Source organism: Strix uralensis, chromosome 7, assembly GCF_047716275.1.
Source record: "Strix uralensis isolate ZFMK-TIS-50842 chromosome 7, bStrUra1, whole genome shotgun sequence".
Lineage (NCBI taxonomy): Eukaryota > Metazoa > Chordata > Aves > Strigiformes > Strigidae > Strix > Strix uralensis.
The window spans coordinates 1,791,953-1,808,500 of record NC_133978.1 but is presented as its reverse complement, the minus strand read 5'-3'; the positions used below and the strand labels follow the sequence as shown (position 1 = coordinate 1,808,500).

Genomic DNA, 16,548 nt, shown 5'->3' with positions numbered 1-16,548 from the left:
AGGGAGAAATGATGGAGAAGCAAAAGGTAGTGCAGGGGATCCCTTTGCTTTAGGCTGGTGGAACCCAAGCAGCCTGGTCCAGCTTTAAGGATGGTCTTGACTTGAGTTTTGGACTACAGACCTCCCAGATTGCCCAGTTTTCACCTTCTGCTTGGTCAGTCCTGGCCTGAGTGGTACCCAAAGCCCGACTAGAGCAGCCATGAGATGGGTTGACCCTGCCATCATCAAACACCAGCTTATCGCTGTTGGAGCCAGGAGCTTTATAAAGTTGAGAGCATCTGCTCCAACCTTCCATCCACAGTACCGTATAGATCACCTGAAGCCTTTAATACTGAGTTTAAACACTGTGGGTGAACACCCACTCTCAGCATCACATCCCACCCAAAACCTCAGACAAGGTGGAGGGGGGTAAAATAATAGATTCATGCTGGGGATTTCATCTGGAAAACCATCTGCAGGACGACCGGGCCAGGGCTGTGAAGCTGAAACCACAATACACCCCAATACCTCGCCTTAAACGTTAGACCCCACTGCCATCTTGTGGCAAGCGCTTCCCAAAATAAAGTAAAAGAGGGGAAAACCTGTTAAAAGGTCGCAGGCAAAGTTAGCTGGTGCAGTGAGGAAGGATGGCTAAGTTATTGGGAACAGAGTGGGGCAACTCATCACTTCTCTTAAACGATGCTGAGACTGAGTCTATAGCACCATGCCAGTTACAAACCGATGCAGAAAAGCACAGAGGTGAGATGGTCCAAACCAAATGTGCAAAACTGAGGATATAAAAAGCTTAACTGCTTGTATGGCCATGACTGCCTTTGAGTCGTGGCTCTGGCACATTAATACCAACAAAGATTTAACTGCTATTTCAAAACATTTAACAGTTCCCAAAGTAGTTTAGCATCGCCCTGGTTGAAATAAGGCTTGTTGACCCCAATAAGCAGGATTAAGCTGGAATTAGATACTGCACCTCTGAATTAAAGAACACAGTTGCGGGAATTTACTGAGAAGATGGGGATTATGGCTCACGTCGATCATTCACATGGCACAAAGCATCTTCTGATGCTGAAAAACCCGCAGATTAGCACCCCTCGGGTTTTCAAAAAGTACCTCACTGCAGGAATGAGGCAGTTTTGAAAATCCCCACGGTCTTTATCTGGCTGTTAGTCCTAGCCAAGTGCTCTGAGTACACCTCAGCATTTACTTTTTACATCATTTATCATTTACAGCACTCGCGCCATGGCAGAGCCTTTGCTTAGCAACTGGGGATCACTTCCTAGGAACCACTTTCTGAGGCATTAGCCAAGTGCCTCAATTGCTGTATCATCCAGTCATGACACGGATGGCTCTTACCTTGCTAGAAAAAACAACGAGATGGTTTTCCTTCTTTATATGGCAATAAGCAACCACCAGATGCTGTATCAGACAGCATCGGATCCGTGTATGACCCGAAGAACTTACCTGGTTTAGGTACAAGTGAATAAAAACTCACTGAACAAACATAGATTAATGAATCATTTACAAGAAGTGTGTTGCTTTCCTCAACTCAAATCTCTGCTAGCAGGAACAGATCAAGAAAATAACAGGGAAGAAATATATTTTAAAAAACAGACATAGAAAGTGGCAGTGTCTTGACTATTCTGAAAGAAAATCTGATTTGTGTCAAATAGCTCTATACACCTGACCATCCACACAGCAATGCTTTCTTCCATTAAAATCTATACCACTGTTAGAGGGAGGAATAACGACATAAAAACATACTTCCAGACAAAAGTTAACACATCTTTCGATACCTTTCTGTTTTCACAGCTCCCGTCTTTGGATCTTTGCAAGTCCTTACAACACTGACCCTGCTACACATTACAGGGACGGGTTACAAAAGGCACAACATATTGCCAGAGACAAACTCTATTTTCTGCTTTCAGCTGGGATTTAATTCTTTTTTGAGTTTCTATTGCCCCATTTATTAGTTTCAACTTCTTGAGAGTTTTCAATGTCAGTGTATAGTACAGACAAGCTTGACCTACATAAAATTAATTACATTGTCGATAGCTATATCTTTATCTTCAGAGTTGAAAAAGCATTTGGAGGTTGATCCCAGACCTGGATAAAAAGGTTTCTATCAGCATTAAATTGAAATCAACGCATAAAACAGACGGGTCTAAACACCACCTTGGAGTTTTTATGGTGTGGAAGTTGTCTCTGGGTTTTAGAAGAGAGATACTCCCTGCCTCCAACCTCTCAGGGACCTGAAGACTTGTGGGATGAACAGTTTAGATGATGCTATCAGTTGCTGTCACTAAAACACAGGCAGCAGACTGTTATAGGTATGTAAGTTACCCCCAGAAATAAATTAGACAAAATGCCGTCAGCAGTTTTTAGATGCAAAAGCCAGAGAAACCCACAGAGATATTAAAGGGAGCTGGCACCAGACAGACCCACTTATGCCTCCAGCCAGCACCGAAATCTGGGAAATATCATCCCCTTGGCAGAGGCCGACTGCAGCAAAGTCCTTTACCCCCAGCACCCAGGATGCTGTAGCAGCAACCTGGAACCGCATCAACGGTGCGTCTGTGAAAACGCACATTTAACCCACCAGTGGCTATTAATCTGGGGGCAAAAAAAAAAAAGGGGGAAAAAAAGCAGGCTGTGGTTGCAGCACATTTGGTACACTGTGCCCGTCACTCTTCCAGCAATGAGACGGGAGAAGAATTAAGCGGACCTTAATTAAAATCCAAAAGCAATCCCAAACTGGCTTGGTTACCATTGTCATGGCTACCACGAGCGAGGCCGAGGTATGAGAAGATGCTGGGGATGAAGTGCCAACCCAGAGGGTGATGGGAAATGCCAGCAGGCCCCACTGAGGGGCTGAAACAGCATCTCTGGGTGCTGGGAACGATGCAGGATGGGGCAAACAACCTTCACAACACCACATGGACGCAGCGTTTTCTGGCGCTGGCCTGCCAGCCCGAGCTGGGACCAGCAGGGGAAAGTCTCAGGCGAGGATTAAGCCCCGCTAGAGCTGTGAGCAGCTTTAATAACTTTTAAATGAGTTATTACACGTGGGCAGGCACCGGGGTCCCTGCTGTTACCACAGGTGCCAGGTCACTGTCACCTTCCCCTGAAGTAGTCAAGGCTCCGGACGATCACAGCCTTCAAAAAAAGCAACAGCAAAGGAAAAAGTTGGACCCAGGTTTCTTCTCTGGCTGCAATACGCAGCCTCTGCTTCGGACAGGGGGTGTGAAGGGACGCACTAACCCGGGGAAGGGTGAACTGACACGCTCTGCTTGCGTGGCCAGTAGTCACACACCTCCCTGGTTTGTTTTATTAAATCACCCTACGCAGTCTGGAAAAATAATAATTAAAAAGCCCAAAGCCAAGCGCTCCTTGTTTATCTTTAAATGAGTGATAGTCTCATTAACGAAGGGCAGGGGACAACTGCAGAGGAAAGGGTAGGAGTTTGGTCTGGGTGATGGCAAGGGACGTTTTGTGAGAAGATTGAGGGACGTGGTGTAGATCCGCACCCAAATACACCCGACTACGAGAAATACCGTCAGGAATGATTTTGCTGAAAGAAACTGCTGTGCATGGAAGAAATCGGACCGTCACGTACTCGGCGAGCGCCAGTGACAGCTTCTGCCGAAAGGAGGGTGACACTCGGTCCCGTGTGCTCCCACAGCAACGTCCCCGTCACGCTCCGAGCCCCGGGGAGCCAGAGTGGTGCTGCGCTCCCCCCTTTTCACACGGTGTATTAAGGCAAAAGGGTCACGCACTTGAAACCCCCTGAGACCCCAGGTTGCGTGAGGCGGACCCCAAGCCCTCCCCCCCCCCCCCCCCAAAAAAAAAAAACAACTCTGTGGGTGCCCGACACCGGCGCAGGGGGCCAACCGTGGGTGCAAAGCCGCCAGGCGTTGGGATGGGGGGCAGGAAAAGGGGGTCGGGGGGCAGCACCTGCCCCGGGGCTGGGGCGGGAGGGTGGGTGCTGCCTGCCCGGAGCTGCCTCTCGGGAAGCGGCCAAACAACTTCCCGGCACCGCTGCAAACTTTTCCCAGTGCCGGGGGAGGCACCGCCGCCTCCCGGCCCCCCCGACGCCGCCCCGGGGAGCCGGAGCGGAGCCGCGGCGGCGAAGGGAAGGGAAGAAGAGGGGCCGGGCCGCCGGTAATGGGTTATCCGATCCCCCGCAGGGCTCCTTCCCAGCGGCTAAAAGCCCCTAAATGCGCCCGGCGCTTCCTCTGGGGCACGATCGATGCCGCTTCTCCGGGGAGCCAAAGCGGGGAGCGGCGGGGGGGGGGATGCGGTGTCCCGCTGCCTCCCTCCCGGTCACCCCACTCGGGAAGGGGCCGAGGGGTGTGTTTGGGGGGGTGTTACCCGTCCCTACCTCTCGGCCTTGGTGAACTTGCGGAAAGCCTGGCGGAGGTCGTGGAAGGAGCGGTAGGTCTGCGGCTCGGCCGAGATGCCCTGCGCCCGGGTGGTGCGGGGCCCGATGTGCGGGCTGGGGGCCGGCAGCACCGACTGGCATTTGTGCAGCCGCCGGCGGAGCTCCTGGATCTCCTCGTCCTTCTCCCCCAAGCGCCGCTCCAGCTCCTTAATCCGCTCCTCCTTCAACAACAGCAGCTTAGTGAAGTCCCCTTCCAGCTCGGTCATTTTGGGGGTGCGCCCCCCGCCCCCCCACGCCCCGCGTTAGTGCCGAAGCGGTCCCGGGTCGGGCCGGGCAGCTCTCATGGAGAGCAGCGGCCGGATCCGCTCCCCGGGAGAGGGGCGGGGGGCTGGGGGGGCGGCTCCTGCCCGCCCCGGGTCAGGGCAGCGGCCCCGGCATCCCCAAACCCTGCCCTGCGCTCCGCCGGCAGCCGGCGAGCGGGAAACCAGGAGGGGGGGTGCTGAAAAAAAAACACACACACACCCCGAAAAAGGAGGAAAAAAAAAAAAAAAAGAAAGAAGATAAAAAGAAAAAAAAAAAAAAAGACAAGAAAAGGGGAAAGAGCTTTTGTGCCACTCTGCGAGGCTGGGATCCTGGAAATAGCAACAATTACCATGTGATCGGAGGGTGACGCAGCTCCTTGTAACTGGAGCCGAAGACTTGGGATTCAAGAGCACTTCATAAATATTAAATTCCCTTCTGCTAATGAGCCACGTGGAGACGCCCCCCGCCCCGCCCGGCCCTCCCTCCCGGGAGCTCAGCATCCCAGCCCTCGGGTCACCCCACATCCCAGCTGCTGCGTTACCCCTCATTGCTCCCCTCCTCGGCATCCCAGTCCCCCCCGGGCACCCCCATCCCTGGAGTACCCGACCTTTGTCCGTGCAGGGGCACCCTGCATGCCACCCTGCATCCCTCCCTTCCAGGACATCCCGTGTGCCTTCCCCTGGGGCACCCCACATCCCACCCCTCTTGGGCACCCGCATCCCTTCCCACCAGGGTCCCCTCTTCCCTGGCCTCCTCCAGGTCACCTCCCAACACGTCACCCACCCCCATCATCCCGTGGGGCACCCAGCTTCCCCTGCACCGGGTACCCCTCATGCCAGCACACGTGGGCAGCCTGCACCCCACTCCCTGAGGGAGCAGAGCCCAACGCCAGGCCCGCAGACATTGGGACCCTGGTGGCACCTGGTCCTCCCAGAGTGGACGCAGGCTGGGGCGGGCAGGCAGCCCGCAAGTGCTTGCCAGCAGCTCCAAGGAGGCAGGAACTCACACTTCCTGGACTTATTTGGAAGAGCCCATCACACACATGAATTTTTAATGCTGGCTGGCAAAGAGCACCATCAGCTCCCCTATCATGTTTCCCTCCCAAACCACCCTCGCTTCCAGGAAGGAGGGCAGGAGCCCCTTACTGTGGGCAAAAAGAGGGGCCTGGCCCAGCTCCACAGCCAGGCCTTGGGCCCAGAAAGAGCCTAGGAACCCCTCAGGGGCCACACCCCAATCTGGAGCAGCTGTGGGGTCTTGTCCCCTGAATTTGGGGCTCACAGGCCTCTTAAGGGCAGGGCAAGGACATGGCAAAGCATCTGAGCTGGGCTTGGAGGACAAGGCTGTATCAAAGGAGTCTTAAGGTAGAAAAATCAATTAGCAGCCTCTTTTTTAATGAGTTGGAAGTGGCAGGGTGTTTTTGCACACTTGTATCTGTCCTTCCAGCCTTTCATGTGTGGTTGGAAACCTCCGGGGTCAGAGCTGCTCCGGGTTCCCATCCCCAGCCCAGGAGCATCCCTGGGGCCAAGTGGTCAGGCGGGACTGGGGGGGGGGGGGGGGGGGGGGGGGAAGCACGGGAGGGAGAAATAATTTTAAAAAATTAATAATAATTGCATTTTGCTTTATTAAAAGGCAAAGAGCGCCATCTCGTGTAGAAAACGATCTTGTAGCACGGGGCAAAGATTTGCAGACAGACGGACCCTCCACACGCTGCTCCAGAAGGGAAGGGGCGATGCTGGGAAGGGGCAGCTGGGAGTTCCGCCACGCACTGATGCTCAGCAACTTCATGGTACATTTCTCTGTTAAAGTCTCGTTTCTTTAAAAAATGCTTCATTTAGGAAAACAGGAGCACCGTCCCTGCACTTCTCGGGACCTTTGTGAAAGTAATTGCTGCCAGGGATCTAGAGAAAGAAACGCACCAGAAGATACATAATCTCCTTGTAAAACACATAATCAAGCAGTCAGATTTCACCAATATCAAACCAGCCTTTTTAGGGTTATGTTTTAAACTCATCGTTCATCATTCATATTCAAGGACTGCCTATAAGCTTTGGCCTCCACGCAGAAAACAGGAACTGGGATAAATACTGAAACGGCAATTTAAAGAGAAATGATAACCAAGCAGCACATGAGTGCTTCATACCAGGCTAGTGTACAGTCATAATAAGGTTTTAATTTGAGGTGGAGGTAGTCCTCAGTCCCCAGGACCAGCAAGACGACCCGCATGTGACAGCAGGACTCAGGGTGTGGGATGCTCCTCTGCACGTGGTGGGGAAGGTCTCTCCATGGTCCCTGGGGTCCCTGGTGTTGCTGAAAGCCCCAATCCCTGAGGTACAGGACTCTTGGAGAATTTCGGCATCTAATAACTTCAGATGTTAACTTCTCACTTCAATAATTGCCAAAACACACTTCAATAATTGCCAAGACCAACCTGGAAGCATCTCCAGAAAACCAGCAGAATACATGTAAAAAAACAAACTCCAAATATACTTGGCTCAAGTGTATTTGGAGAGCAAAGAGAGGGGTTTAGCACTCATGTTGGCCATGCTGCTGCCATTCTCCAACCCTCTTTCTTTCCTGACCAAGGAAAGCAGAGAGAGAGCACAGACCAGCAGGGAGCTCCAACAAATAGCAGCCACAAGCCGGTTCCCAAATGTAATTTTCGCGTTTTTGCCCTACGAAGAACACATGTGCACCAGCTAAACACACTTTTTTTTATTGGAACCGCAATTCTGTGTTTCTACCCCAGTGACAGCACTTTTGGGTTCGTTTCGCAGCCCTAGGGGACAGCAGCACAGAGAGAAAACTCCCAGTGTACTGTGAATTAAAACAACAGCTAAGATCTTGTCATCGCCACCGTGCACTAACAAGCTTTCCAGTCTTCACCACTACATTACTGAACCCCAAGTACAGCCACTGCCTATGACTCTTTCTCTTTTGATAGATGGAGTTTTTACTTAAAAGAAATAAAATCTCTGGAGCAGAGGACAGCAGAAGCAGGTCACAACCTGCCTTATGGCTCATGCAACCTTGGTTTTAAGTGTATGAGCAGTTCAGCATGTGATCATTATTAATATCCCATCTGGCTTTGGCTGCTTGGGAGTCACAGAAGGGAAAACAGACTCAGTTGTCTACTTTGGATCTAGATTAAGAGCTATGTATATATTTATATATATAAAATATGTACACGCCACTAGGAACAGACATTGAATTGAATCTGTGAGCTTACTGACAGCCACAGCAAGTCACCAAGGAGCATTACCAATTTTACAACCAGCAACTGCTGCAGCTTCAAGGTCAGCTCCCGAGGAAGCCCAAATAAGAGTTACCCACAGAGCAAGCCGTTCGTGAGGCCTGTGAAATCGCAGCCTCCCCTCGGTCCCTACATGAAGCCAAAGTCACCCTCAGCATCCATCAGCCCTTCCAGGAACACACCTGGTGCAGTATCTAGATTTAGCCCAAAGCAACTGTGGTTTTATCTAAAGAAAAGCATCTTTCAAAAAGCATCTTTCAATAAGCACAGAGATAAAACACAGCCTGCAACAAAGCGACAGCAAGAACAATTAAGGCGCTGGGTAGGACCAGACATCTTAATTGGCTTCAACCCTCTTAAGTCCTCCAGACATCCCATATATATGAAAAACCAGGCAGGGAATGAGGCAGCTCCTAACTGGAAACCTTTCAGGGCAAGCAGGTTTGGAGCAACACAGCCAGTGACCTTGCAGCAACAAGAGGATTCAGCACTATCCCATCTTCTTCCTAGGGGGGAAAGATTACATATCTGCCCCACTTTTCCTGCAAATTCACCAGGCAGCTGCAGAAAATGGCGACACAGCCAGTTCCATTTATTCTGGATAGTCCCCAGTATTAATATCTTGCTTTTAAGATAGGGACAGTTGCAGCTCTTGCCAGTGGTAAGGATGGGAAGAAAAAGTGGTTGTAGCCCAAGCAGCTCCTACAAGAGTTGGCAAAGAGTTTTACAACCACCTAATTATTGGTACCTTTTATTAACACTTTTTTTTTTAAGATGCAGTTTTTGAGTCTGACCAGTGATACCCTGAGGGATTATAGTTTATCCAAGGGAAGAGCATGAACGGCAACCCTCTGCCAGACATGCCAGTCCCAGAGCATCCTGAAGGAGCAAGGCCCTCTGTTCCCATGGCTAACTCCCAACTGCGGGTAGACATCCACAGCGACAACTTTTCATGTACAAAGGAGGCAAAATGCAATATGCTGCTGGAAGTAACCCTGTTGGCTTTGGCCAGCGCTGCCAGAGCTTATTTTCTTGGCTCCCAGCAGCTTTTCTGTTATGAAGCACTATAGAAAACAGTTTACAGAAAGTAGATATGTAAAATACGCCAGTTATTGAACCCAGGAAGGATCAGCGCCTTCATTTCTCATTCAAGCTCCTTCTAATAAAGGCAGATCACTTTGCAAGCCCAGAGCATGCAGACATTACTCAGACTGGGGATGTAATTATCCCACTGGAAGCCGTGCCAGCTATCCCTTAGTGTAACTTTAACAGAGTATCAAAGGTGATGCTGGATTTTTATAAAATCAATACCCTGGCTTTTATTCTGCCTGTACATCCCCTACCATTTCTTTTAAACTTGCTTTTGCAAGCGAACAGCCTCTGCGGTAATAGAGTGGACTTGAGGTCACAGCGCTGTGTGTTTTGGAGGAGCCTTATGAATTTAGTCATCCCCCATGTTAAAAAAATGTATTTAAAATCAGTATTTATGATCTATTTTAACAGTGACAAAAGTCTAAACATATTTCCACACCCCCACACCCCCCCCCAACATCAGCTAAAGTTTGTGGCAGCTTCCTTATGGATCAGATGACACAGATGGAGCACTATGTAGGACTTTATGATATTTAGAGGGGTTTACACTTGTATTTATAGAGGTGCAGCATTAATAAAGGCAGTGGTTAAAGAATCCATCAAAGGTATTTTTGTTTTAAAGGGCAGCAGACATTTCATATATGTCTGTCTAGAGGGTCCCTCTTCAGACACATGGATACAGCGCAAGAGAAGATTGGGACACGGTGCCCCAAGTCCCAGGTAGCCCTTGCTGGCCATCAGTCACATCACCACAGCATCTCCCAGCCCTGGTTTGTTCACACAGCTCTGTTCTCCCTTCACCTTTCAGCTTTCGTGGGTAAATCACCCCTCGGGAATAGTTGCAATGCCAAAAGCAGGATGGTACCAGATCAAGTGCTAATTGAATTCAGATGAAACCGAGGCACTCTTTGCCTTCTTCCAGGTTTTTCTTTTTGATTGTTTTTCTTATCACATGCAAGATAATTTGTTATGGGAGGGCATCTTAAGATTACAAAGAGGAAGGATTAATTTTGTGCTTTTTCCATCTTCAGTGAACATCATTTTAGTCCCTATTTCACCGGGTAATTTAATAAATTGTGTCATCTCCTCAGTGCCTAATTTACTAACAGCTACGAGGCCTTTCCACCACACAGTAACTCCCCAAATGGGAAGTAGAAAGCATCCAAACACATTTTTCTTTGCAGGGGGAAATGCAAAAGAGATATTTATATTAAAAAATCAACCTTATCAATCCCCTAGCAGCTGACACTATGGAGCCGCCTGCATGCTGAGCTTCTTACAGTCTTGCCTGCTGCCTGACACCTTCAAAAAGCGCCTTTGAGTTGGCTTTGGGCAGAGAGCTGTGCGTGAGGATGTAGATGCTGTGTGTCTTACAGTCCTAAGCCCTGCAGCTACTAAAGCGTGCAAGAAATACATTGCTCCTTTGGATCACAGAACACACCCGGCGATGCTGTTCAAGCATTTCCATAGTACTGGATTTAATTCACCCCCACTGCTATTAATTACAACGCATCTAAACTTTCGGCAGAATGATGTTACAGACACTGTGAGCTGGAGAAAACTATTCTGGTCACTGACATCTAGAATTTTGGCTTACGAAATTTCATTAGCTCACAGAAATATAGTGATTAACTATATTATGAACTATATTAGTAACTATAACAATTAACTAAAATTAACTCTATCCCAGCCAAAACCAGCACACCCACATTAAATATTTTTCTTGCAGTGGTGAGCTGGAAACATTTCCTTGTATTCTTCTCCTCTTGCTTTTTGGCACATTTTCTCACTTTTGGCATATTGCTTTGTATAAGGTCCCATAGGTTTAATTTCTTCTTGTATTAATATAAATTAAAATCATCATCAGAATGTCACAAGCAGGACACAATTTTCCTTAACTTAAGGAAAATTAGGAAGCTGAAAATATTTATTTGGATACATCAGTATCATCACATACATGTTCTTCTTGCTGAGCTCTCACCGTGGCTGCTCAACAGCATCAGAGGCTATCAGGAAAAAAAAAATCTCCAGCAACCTCAAGGATAGTGGGAATTTCATTCTAGTTTTATCCAGTCCAATCCCCCAGGCCCCACGTGGGTTTTGGCATGTTATTATATAAATAATATTAACTCTCCCCTCTGTAGGCACTTGCACGACTGCACATGCTCTCAGACATGCTCCCTTTCATCCTGCAGGCAGCAGGGATGTACATCTGGCTCATTTTCCCCTCCTTCTCCATTTTTGACAGTATATAGACTGCAAGGAACACTTTTCTTTCCAATATTGAGAAGGTAAAAAAAAAATTTAAACTGCACAAGCGAGACCTGTTGGGACTACAAAACTCCAGCATCCAAATTTAGACGCTCTGAACGCCTGAATTCCTGCTCTTTGGTTTTTTTCCTCTATACTATCCCAGAAGAGATTCCCTCTCTGTGTTTGTGGTTCTTAAGGCTGTATCCTCACTCCCCTTCTGCACGTGGTAATTTTTGCAAAATGTTGAACACGAGGAAGAACTGAGAACTTTGCCACAACTCAATTTTAAAAAAAGTCACTTTCTGCCAAACTTGTGTCCCTCCCTTGCCTTTTAAACAGAAGATTGCCACATAGTAACTTCCTTTTTTATCATCTCCCATCACTTGATCTTACTACAAATTTAAGCACAGGCTTTTCTGAACTGTGTCTTTTCTGTAAAGTTTTAAATATGTAATTAAAAAAATAAAAAGTCATTGTAAATCAGTAATAAAAATCCCTTCACTTTTCTAGAAAACTCCTCCTCCAGAGTATTTCAGCTGTTCTGCAACCCTCACCTAGAATGGCAGTAGATACATCTGAAACATCCCCTGACTTCTTCAAAGAGAGAAGAAGAAATTGGACCAGTATGCCTCAGAAAAGCACTTAGAGACTGTGCATGAGGAGGAACAAAGCCTGTGGAGGAACGTTGTCTAAGACACATGAAAACAGCACATTTATAACCCAAATCTTGGCAAAGCCAGAGCCAGCATACACATGGGGGGTTACCACATGGGGAGTGAAGAACGACTTCAGGAGTTGTAGGAATTCAAGCCTGAGAATATACATTTTTCTGCTATGAAACCCATCACAGCACTTTCTCATGCTTGCAAAACCACAGGAATGAAAGAGCCTTCATGATCACTTGCTTCTCTGTCCAAAAAAAAAAAGTAATCCTCTCCAAATATGAGCTGCCATACTTGGTAGTTACATTTCCCCGTCATGAGCAGCACGGCCTGTGAATGGCATTATTGCTGTCAAATGGGGTTCTGACATGTGGAAAATATTTAATCCCAAATATTAAGTTCCAATGCCTCATTTTTCTGAGACAGAAAAGATACACAGTAAGAAGAGTTAAGTTCTTGATAAAATGGCTGCACTGAGGTTCCTGGCAGGAAATGACATAATTGACCAAAGCTTCCTGACTTCCTGCAACATGTTCCCATGTTAAGCAATGACTATGTCCTTCATTTCTCTTGAACCAAGCAGGTGGTTCCCAGATGAGCACTCTGAGCCACTTTCCATGCTTTTGCAAAAAAAAAATAAAAAATAAAAAATATACAGTTCCAGATCTTAAACATTTCTATCTCCTTTTGTTTCATGGTGGTGATCTCAAGATGAGCAAAATATTACTATTTGCTTCTAGGTAAGAGCCCTCCATTGCCCAACTGTTACTGTAAAAGCCAGCAGAGGAACTCTCTAAGACTTGTTTTGGAGTTTTAGAACAACCATCGCTGTGGAAAGTTTCACTAATTTTTATTTTGTCTCCTTTCTGAAATACTGTTGATACAGACTAGAAATATATTCCAGTTCAATATGCTTGGGACTCTTAAAAACAAAACCTCTGAAGTAAAGAAAACGAGAGACATAAGTTACAGCCATCAGAGTCTTCTTTGTTTGCCAGCATGCAGATGAGCAAAGGTTGCCTGTGGGTCCACATATCACTCCTAAAACATTTTGTTACTTCCACTCGTATATCACCCAAGAGATGTGGACTCCCCTGAAGATTTTAGGGTCTTTTCAGGGAAGTTGGTAGAGGCACCCAGTCTTACAACCACAGCAGGCTCAGGTTGGAGGTCCCAGGGTTGCTGCCCATGGCTCAACCCCACTTCTAGCAAGGTCAATGTTGCAGCTACAGCAGGTTGCTCATGGCTGTGTCCCAGCAAATCAGGGCATCTCCATCTCAAGAAAGGATACACCTCACTGCTTTTTGGGGAAGAAAAAAATATCATGTTTATTCCCACATCAGATTGGGAGAAATCAGGAGATCAGGACCTAAGAACAACCACTTGAGATGGGGAAAGGGATTGGAGATCTGGAACAAGAATGTCCCCTTACATGGCCAAATCTGTCACTACCTAATGGCAGTGCTGATAATGTTGCCTTCATTTGACAAAAAGCAAAAGAAACAGCTTCATGGAAAAACTAAACTGGCCACAATGCAAGAGGTACAGAAGAGGTTTCCAAACCCAAGTTCGCAGAGCAGAGCTCTACTCCAAAGTCACCTCTTCTCCCCTGGGGTTTGACAAGGTGCATCACCACCCTCGCATCAACAGCTTCATTTTCCAAAGCACTAAGCTCAGGTTTAACATTTCCCAGTATGCTGCAGACCATCATCAGTCACAGAACAAAAAACCTTCATCCTTTCTGCTCTGCATGCTGTATCATGCCTAATAACATCGGTGTCAGAGGGCAACGTCCAGCAGCACAACACAGCTGCTGACAGCCACCTGGCCAACCAAAATACATTAAGCCAGTCTATTTGAAGACAGAAATGTTTATGTAAAATGCTCAGCATCTCATCTGTGACAAATCTAAAAAGCTTTCTGCTCCTTACAATCATGTTCAAGTGCCAAAATAAAACCAGTATGCTTAGCATGACAATTGATGGTTATCTGGGGAAGATGACACCAGGCCTGACCACAAAAGGCAGCTCTTCCTGAGCACCCTTCACATTCATATTTGCTCGGCTCCAAAAACAGGCTGTGCTATGGCTGGGGGTATTTGTGGAAGTCTACTCTGAGGTATAATGCATCTTTTCCTTCCTGAGGTCTGCTAATCTCTTGCCTTTGAACGTAGCGTTAGAGATGACAACTCAAATGTGAACAGCGAGAAGAAACTCATTTGAGATGTCAAAAATGGCTCTTTAAAATTAGGAAGGTGGCAAAGTGGTTGGAAAAAAAAACATTGTCTGTTTTGCTATAAAGGGAACATTCAGCAGCAGTAACACAGAATGTGAGCTGGTCCTGTGCCAAAAATGGGTCTATGGGATCTGTATATAAATTTCAAGCGATGACTGTAGGGGAAGCAGTGACCTCCAAGCGCAGGCTTGAACTCCGTGTTTATTTTCCCACAAATGACTCTTGCCTTGTGCTATTCTGACTTTAAAAACCCATCAGGAGTTGCTTTCATGAAGTGGCAACACATGCAGTCACTCTGGCTTGGCATCACCCACATTGCCCAACAATCCCACTGGCTCCATCTGGAGTCACTGAGGTGGGGGGTCTCCAGCCCAGCCCTGCTTCCACCTGGACCGACGCCACAGCAGGTTGCTCAGGTCTGGGCGCATCAGGGTAGTCCCTGAGGATGGGGATCCCCCACCCCTCAGGGGCCTGTTCCAGGGATGGTCTTCCAGGGTACTCTTTGTCCATCAATGAGGATATTTTTAGACTCCCGAAACAGCCCCCATTCCTCACTTTACTACTGTAGCCCAGCTTCTAGACAATGCAGTCATTAACTCCATTATTTATTATTGTTACTATTCTTTTATTATTTAGCTTGTAACCTGCTTTTCTAGGACACTATATGAACTTCGACTACTTTACAAACACACCGAGAATATTTGACTTTATGAGATCAGCTAGCACCCTGTGACATCCCTGTCACGTGCTGTTTTGTGAAGCCTTTTAACTTTTACATCTTTGTATCAATATTTAGGTGTTTGAGATTAACTGTTTATTTTATTTTGTTTCAGCAAAGCTTGCATTCTCAGAGAACATCCTGTAGCTTCTTGGTCTTTATTTGGATTTCCACTGCATTTTAACAATAAATGTAATTTCCCAGCAGAGCTGTTAACGTCAATCTCTGACTGTGAGAAATTAATACACTGAATATCAATGTGCCATTCCACTTCAGTTTTGCCTTGTTTTGCAACTATTTTTACCTTGTTTTCCTCAAGGACTCTGTGCTTTCTAAATACATTTTCATTTTAAAATGCCAAGCAACTGTACATTCAGCTTCTATGTACTTTTCTTTTGGAAGTTACTGACCAGAGAAACCAAAGACAAAAAATCCTTAGCCACCTGCAAACTCTTCCAACACAAGTTTTCATCAAATCTTCCTTAGAAACAGGTTTTTTTATGATTAAATACTTTTTGACTAAAAAATAGCACCATGCACTGCTCAGCACAAATGTTCATATTATCTTGGAGGGGAGAAATAATTTAAAATCCCACAGATTTGCAAAGGCACTATGAAGTGTACAACCTAGATGTTCAGTCAACACTGACTTTAGCAGCAAAATCTTACGTATTTCAGGTAGAGCAGGCCAAACAAATTAATGAGGGTGCATCTTGTTAGGTACAAATGGATCAGGGATACACTACAGTTGGGCAATTGATTTTTTTTTTTAAATCTAGCAAATATTTATAGTGAAAAAGAGTTATTGATGCTCCTGAAACTACTACTGAAATGTCTTCTATATAGTGAGAATATATAGTTGTCACAAACTGTCTTTAGAAACAATCTTGTTTGGTTGTGTTGCTTTGGGGCTTTTTTTTTTAAACCCAAAGTCCAAAGCTATATTTATGACCTTTTTTATACTTTCTGTTAAAATGAAAACACAAGTTCATCAAGAGGTACTTAACACCAAGGGAGCATCTGTGGTATAGACCAGCTCAGTGCATTGAGCAGAACCAACAAAACCAGATGCCTTTTTTTAAGCATAAATTAATATTTTTCCTGTGGTCAATTTGTTCTTCATTTGAGCATTTTATGCATCACCTGCTTCCCATATTAGAGCCTGAAAAAAGCTAGATAAGCACGCTTTGCTCCCATGAACCACCTTATTCATCAGCTAAGAGACAACACTGCCCATTTTTCAAAGTAAAAGGACAGGGGAGAATTGCTATTCACAGTCAGTATTTACCATCCAGATAAAGTTGTGTTTATGCATATATTAAGAAAAAAAATACCAAGGTGATGGAACCAGCTGTATTATTTTTGAAATCTTATTTTTCCCCCCTTTCCAGGCTCAGTCACACGGGCTAAACAGCTTCTTGCTAGTACCAAAGCCTGGTGCACCCAGCTGAACCTGGCCCTGGAGGCACCAGAAAAGCTAGGCACCTACACCAGCTTCCCCAGGAAGGGGTTTTACAACCAGCTTTCAATGACTGCTCAAGGCTGGGTATAAAAGCTCTTCATCTCCCTTTTCCACTGAAGTCAGGACCCATTAAAAAAAAAATTTCTGAGATCCACAAAGCAGACTTCAAACAGACTTCAGGTCTTTGGCAGACATTTTTTC

The 16,548-nt window shown here is 46.5% G+C and overlaps 1 protein-coding gene and 1 long non-coding RNA gene across 2 annotated transcripts in view; both read right to left on the bottom strand.

The window, feature by feature from the left end:
- Nucleotides 1–4,662, bottom strand: part of PRKG1 (protein kinase cGMP-dependent 1) — a 535,590-nt gene extending 530,928 nt beyond the window's left edge. The window contains exon 1 of the mRNA XM_074874162.1: nt 4,373–4,662. Coding sequence (XP_074730263.1) covers nt 4,373–4,638 — 266 coding nt within the window. The 5' untranslated portion in view covers nt 4,639–4,662. The remainder of the gene's footprint in view (nt 1–4,372) is intronic.
- A 1,614-nt stretch (nt 4,663–6,276) lies between these two features.
- The window catches only part of LOC141945712 (uncharacterized), a 28,151-nt gene continuing 17,879 nt past the window's right edge, over nt 6,277–16,548 (bottom strand). The window contains exon 2 of the long non-coding RNA XR_012629587.1: nt 6,277–6,573. This is a non-coding gene — a long non-coding RNA (uncharacterized LOC141945712). The remainder of the gene's footprint in view (nt 6,574–16,548) is intronic.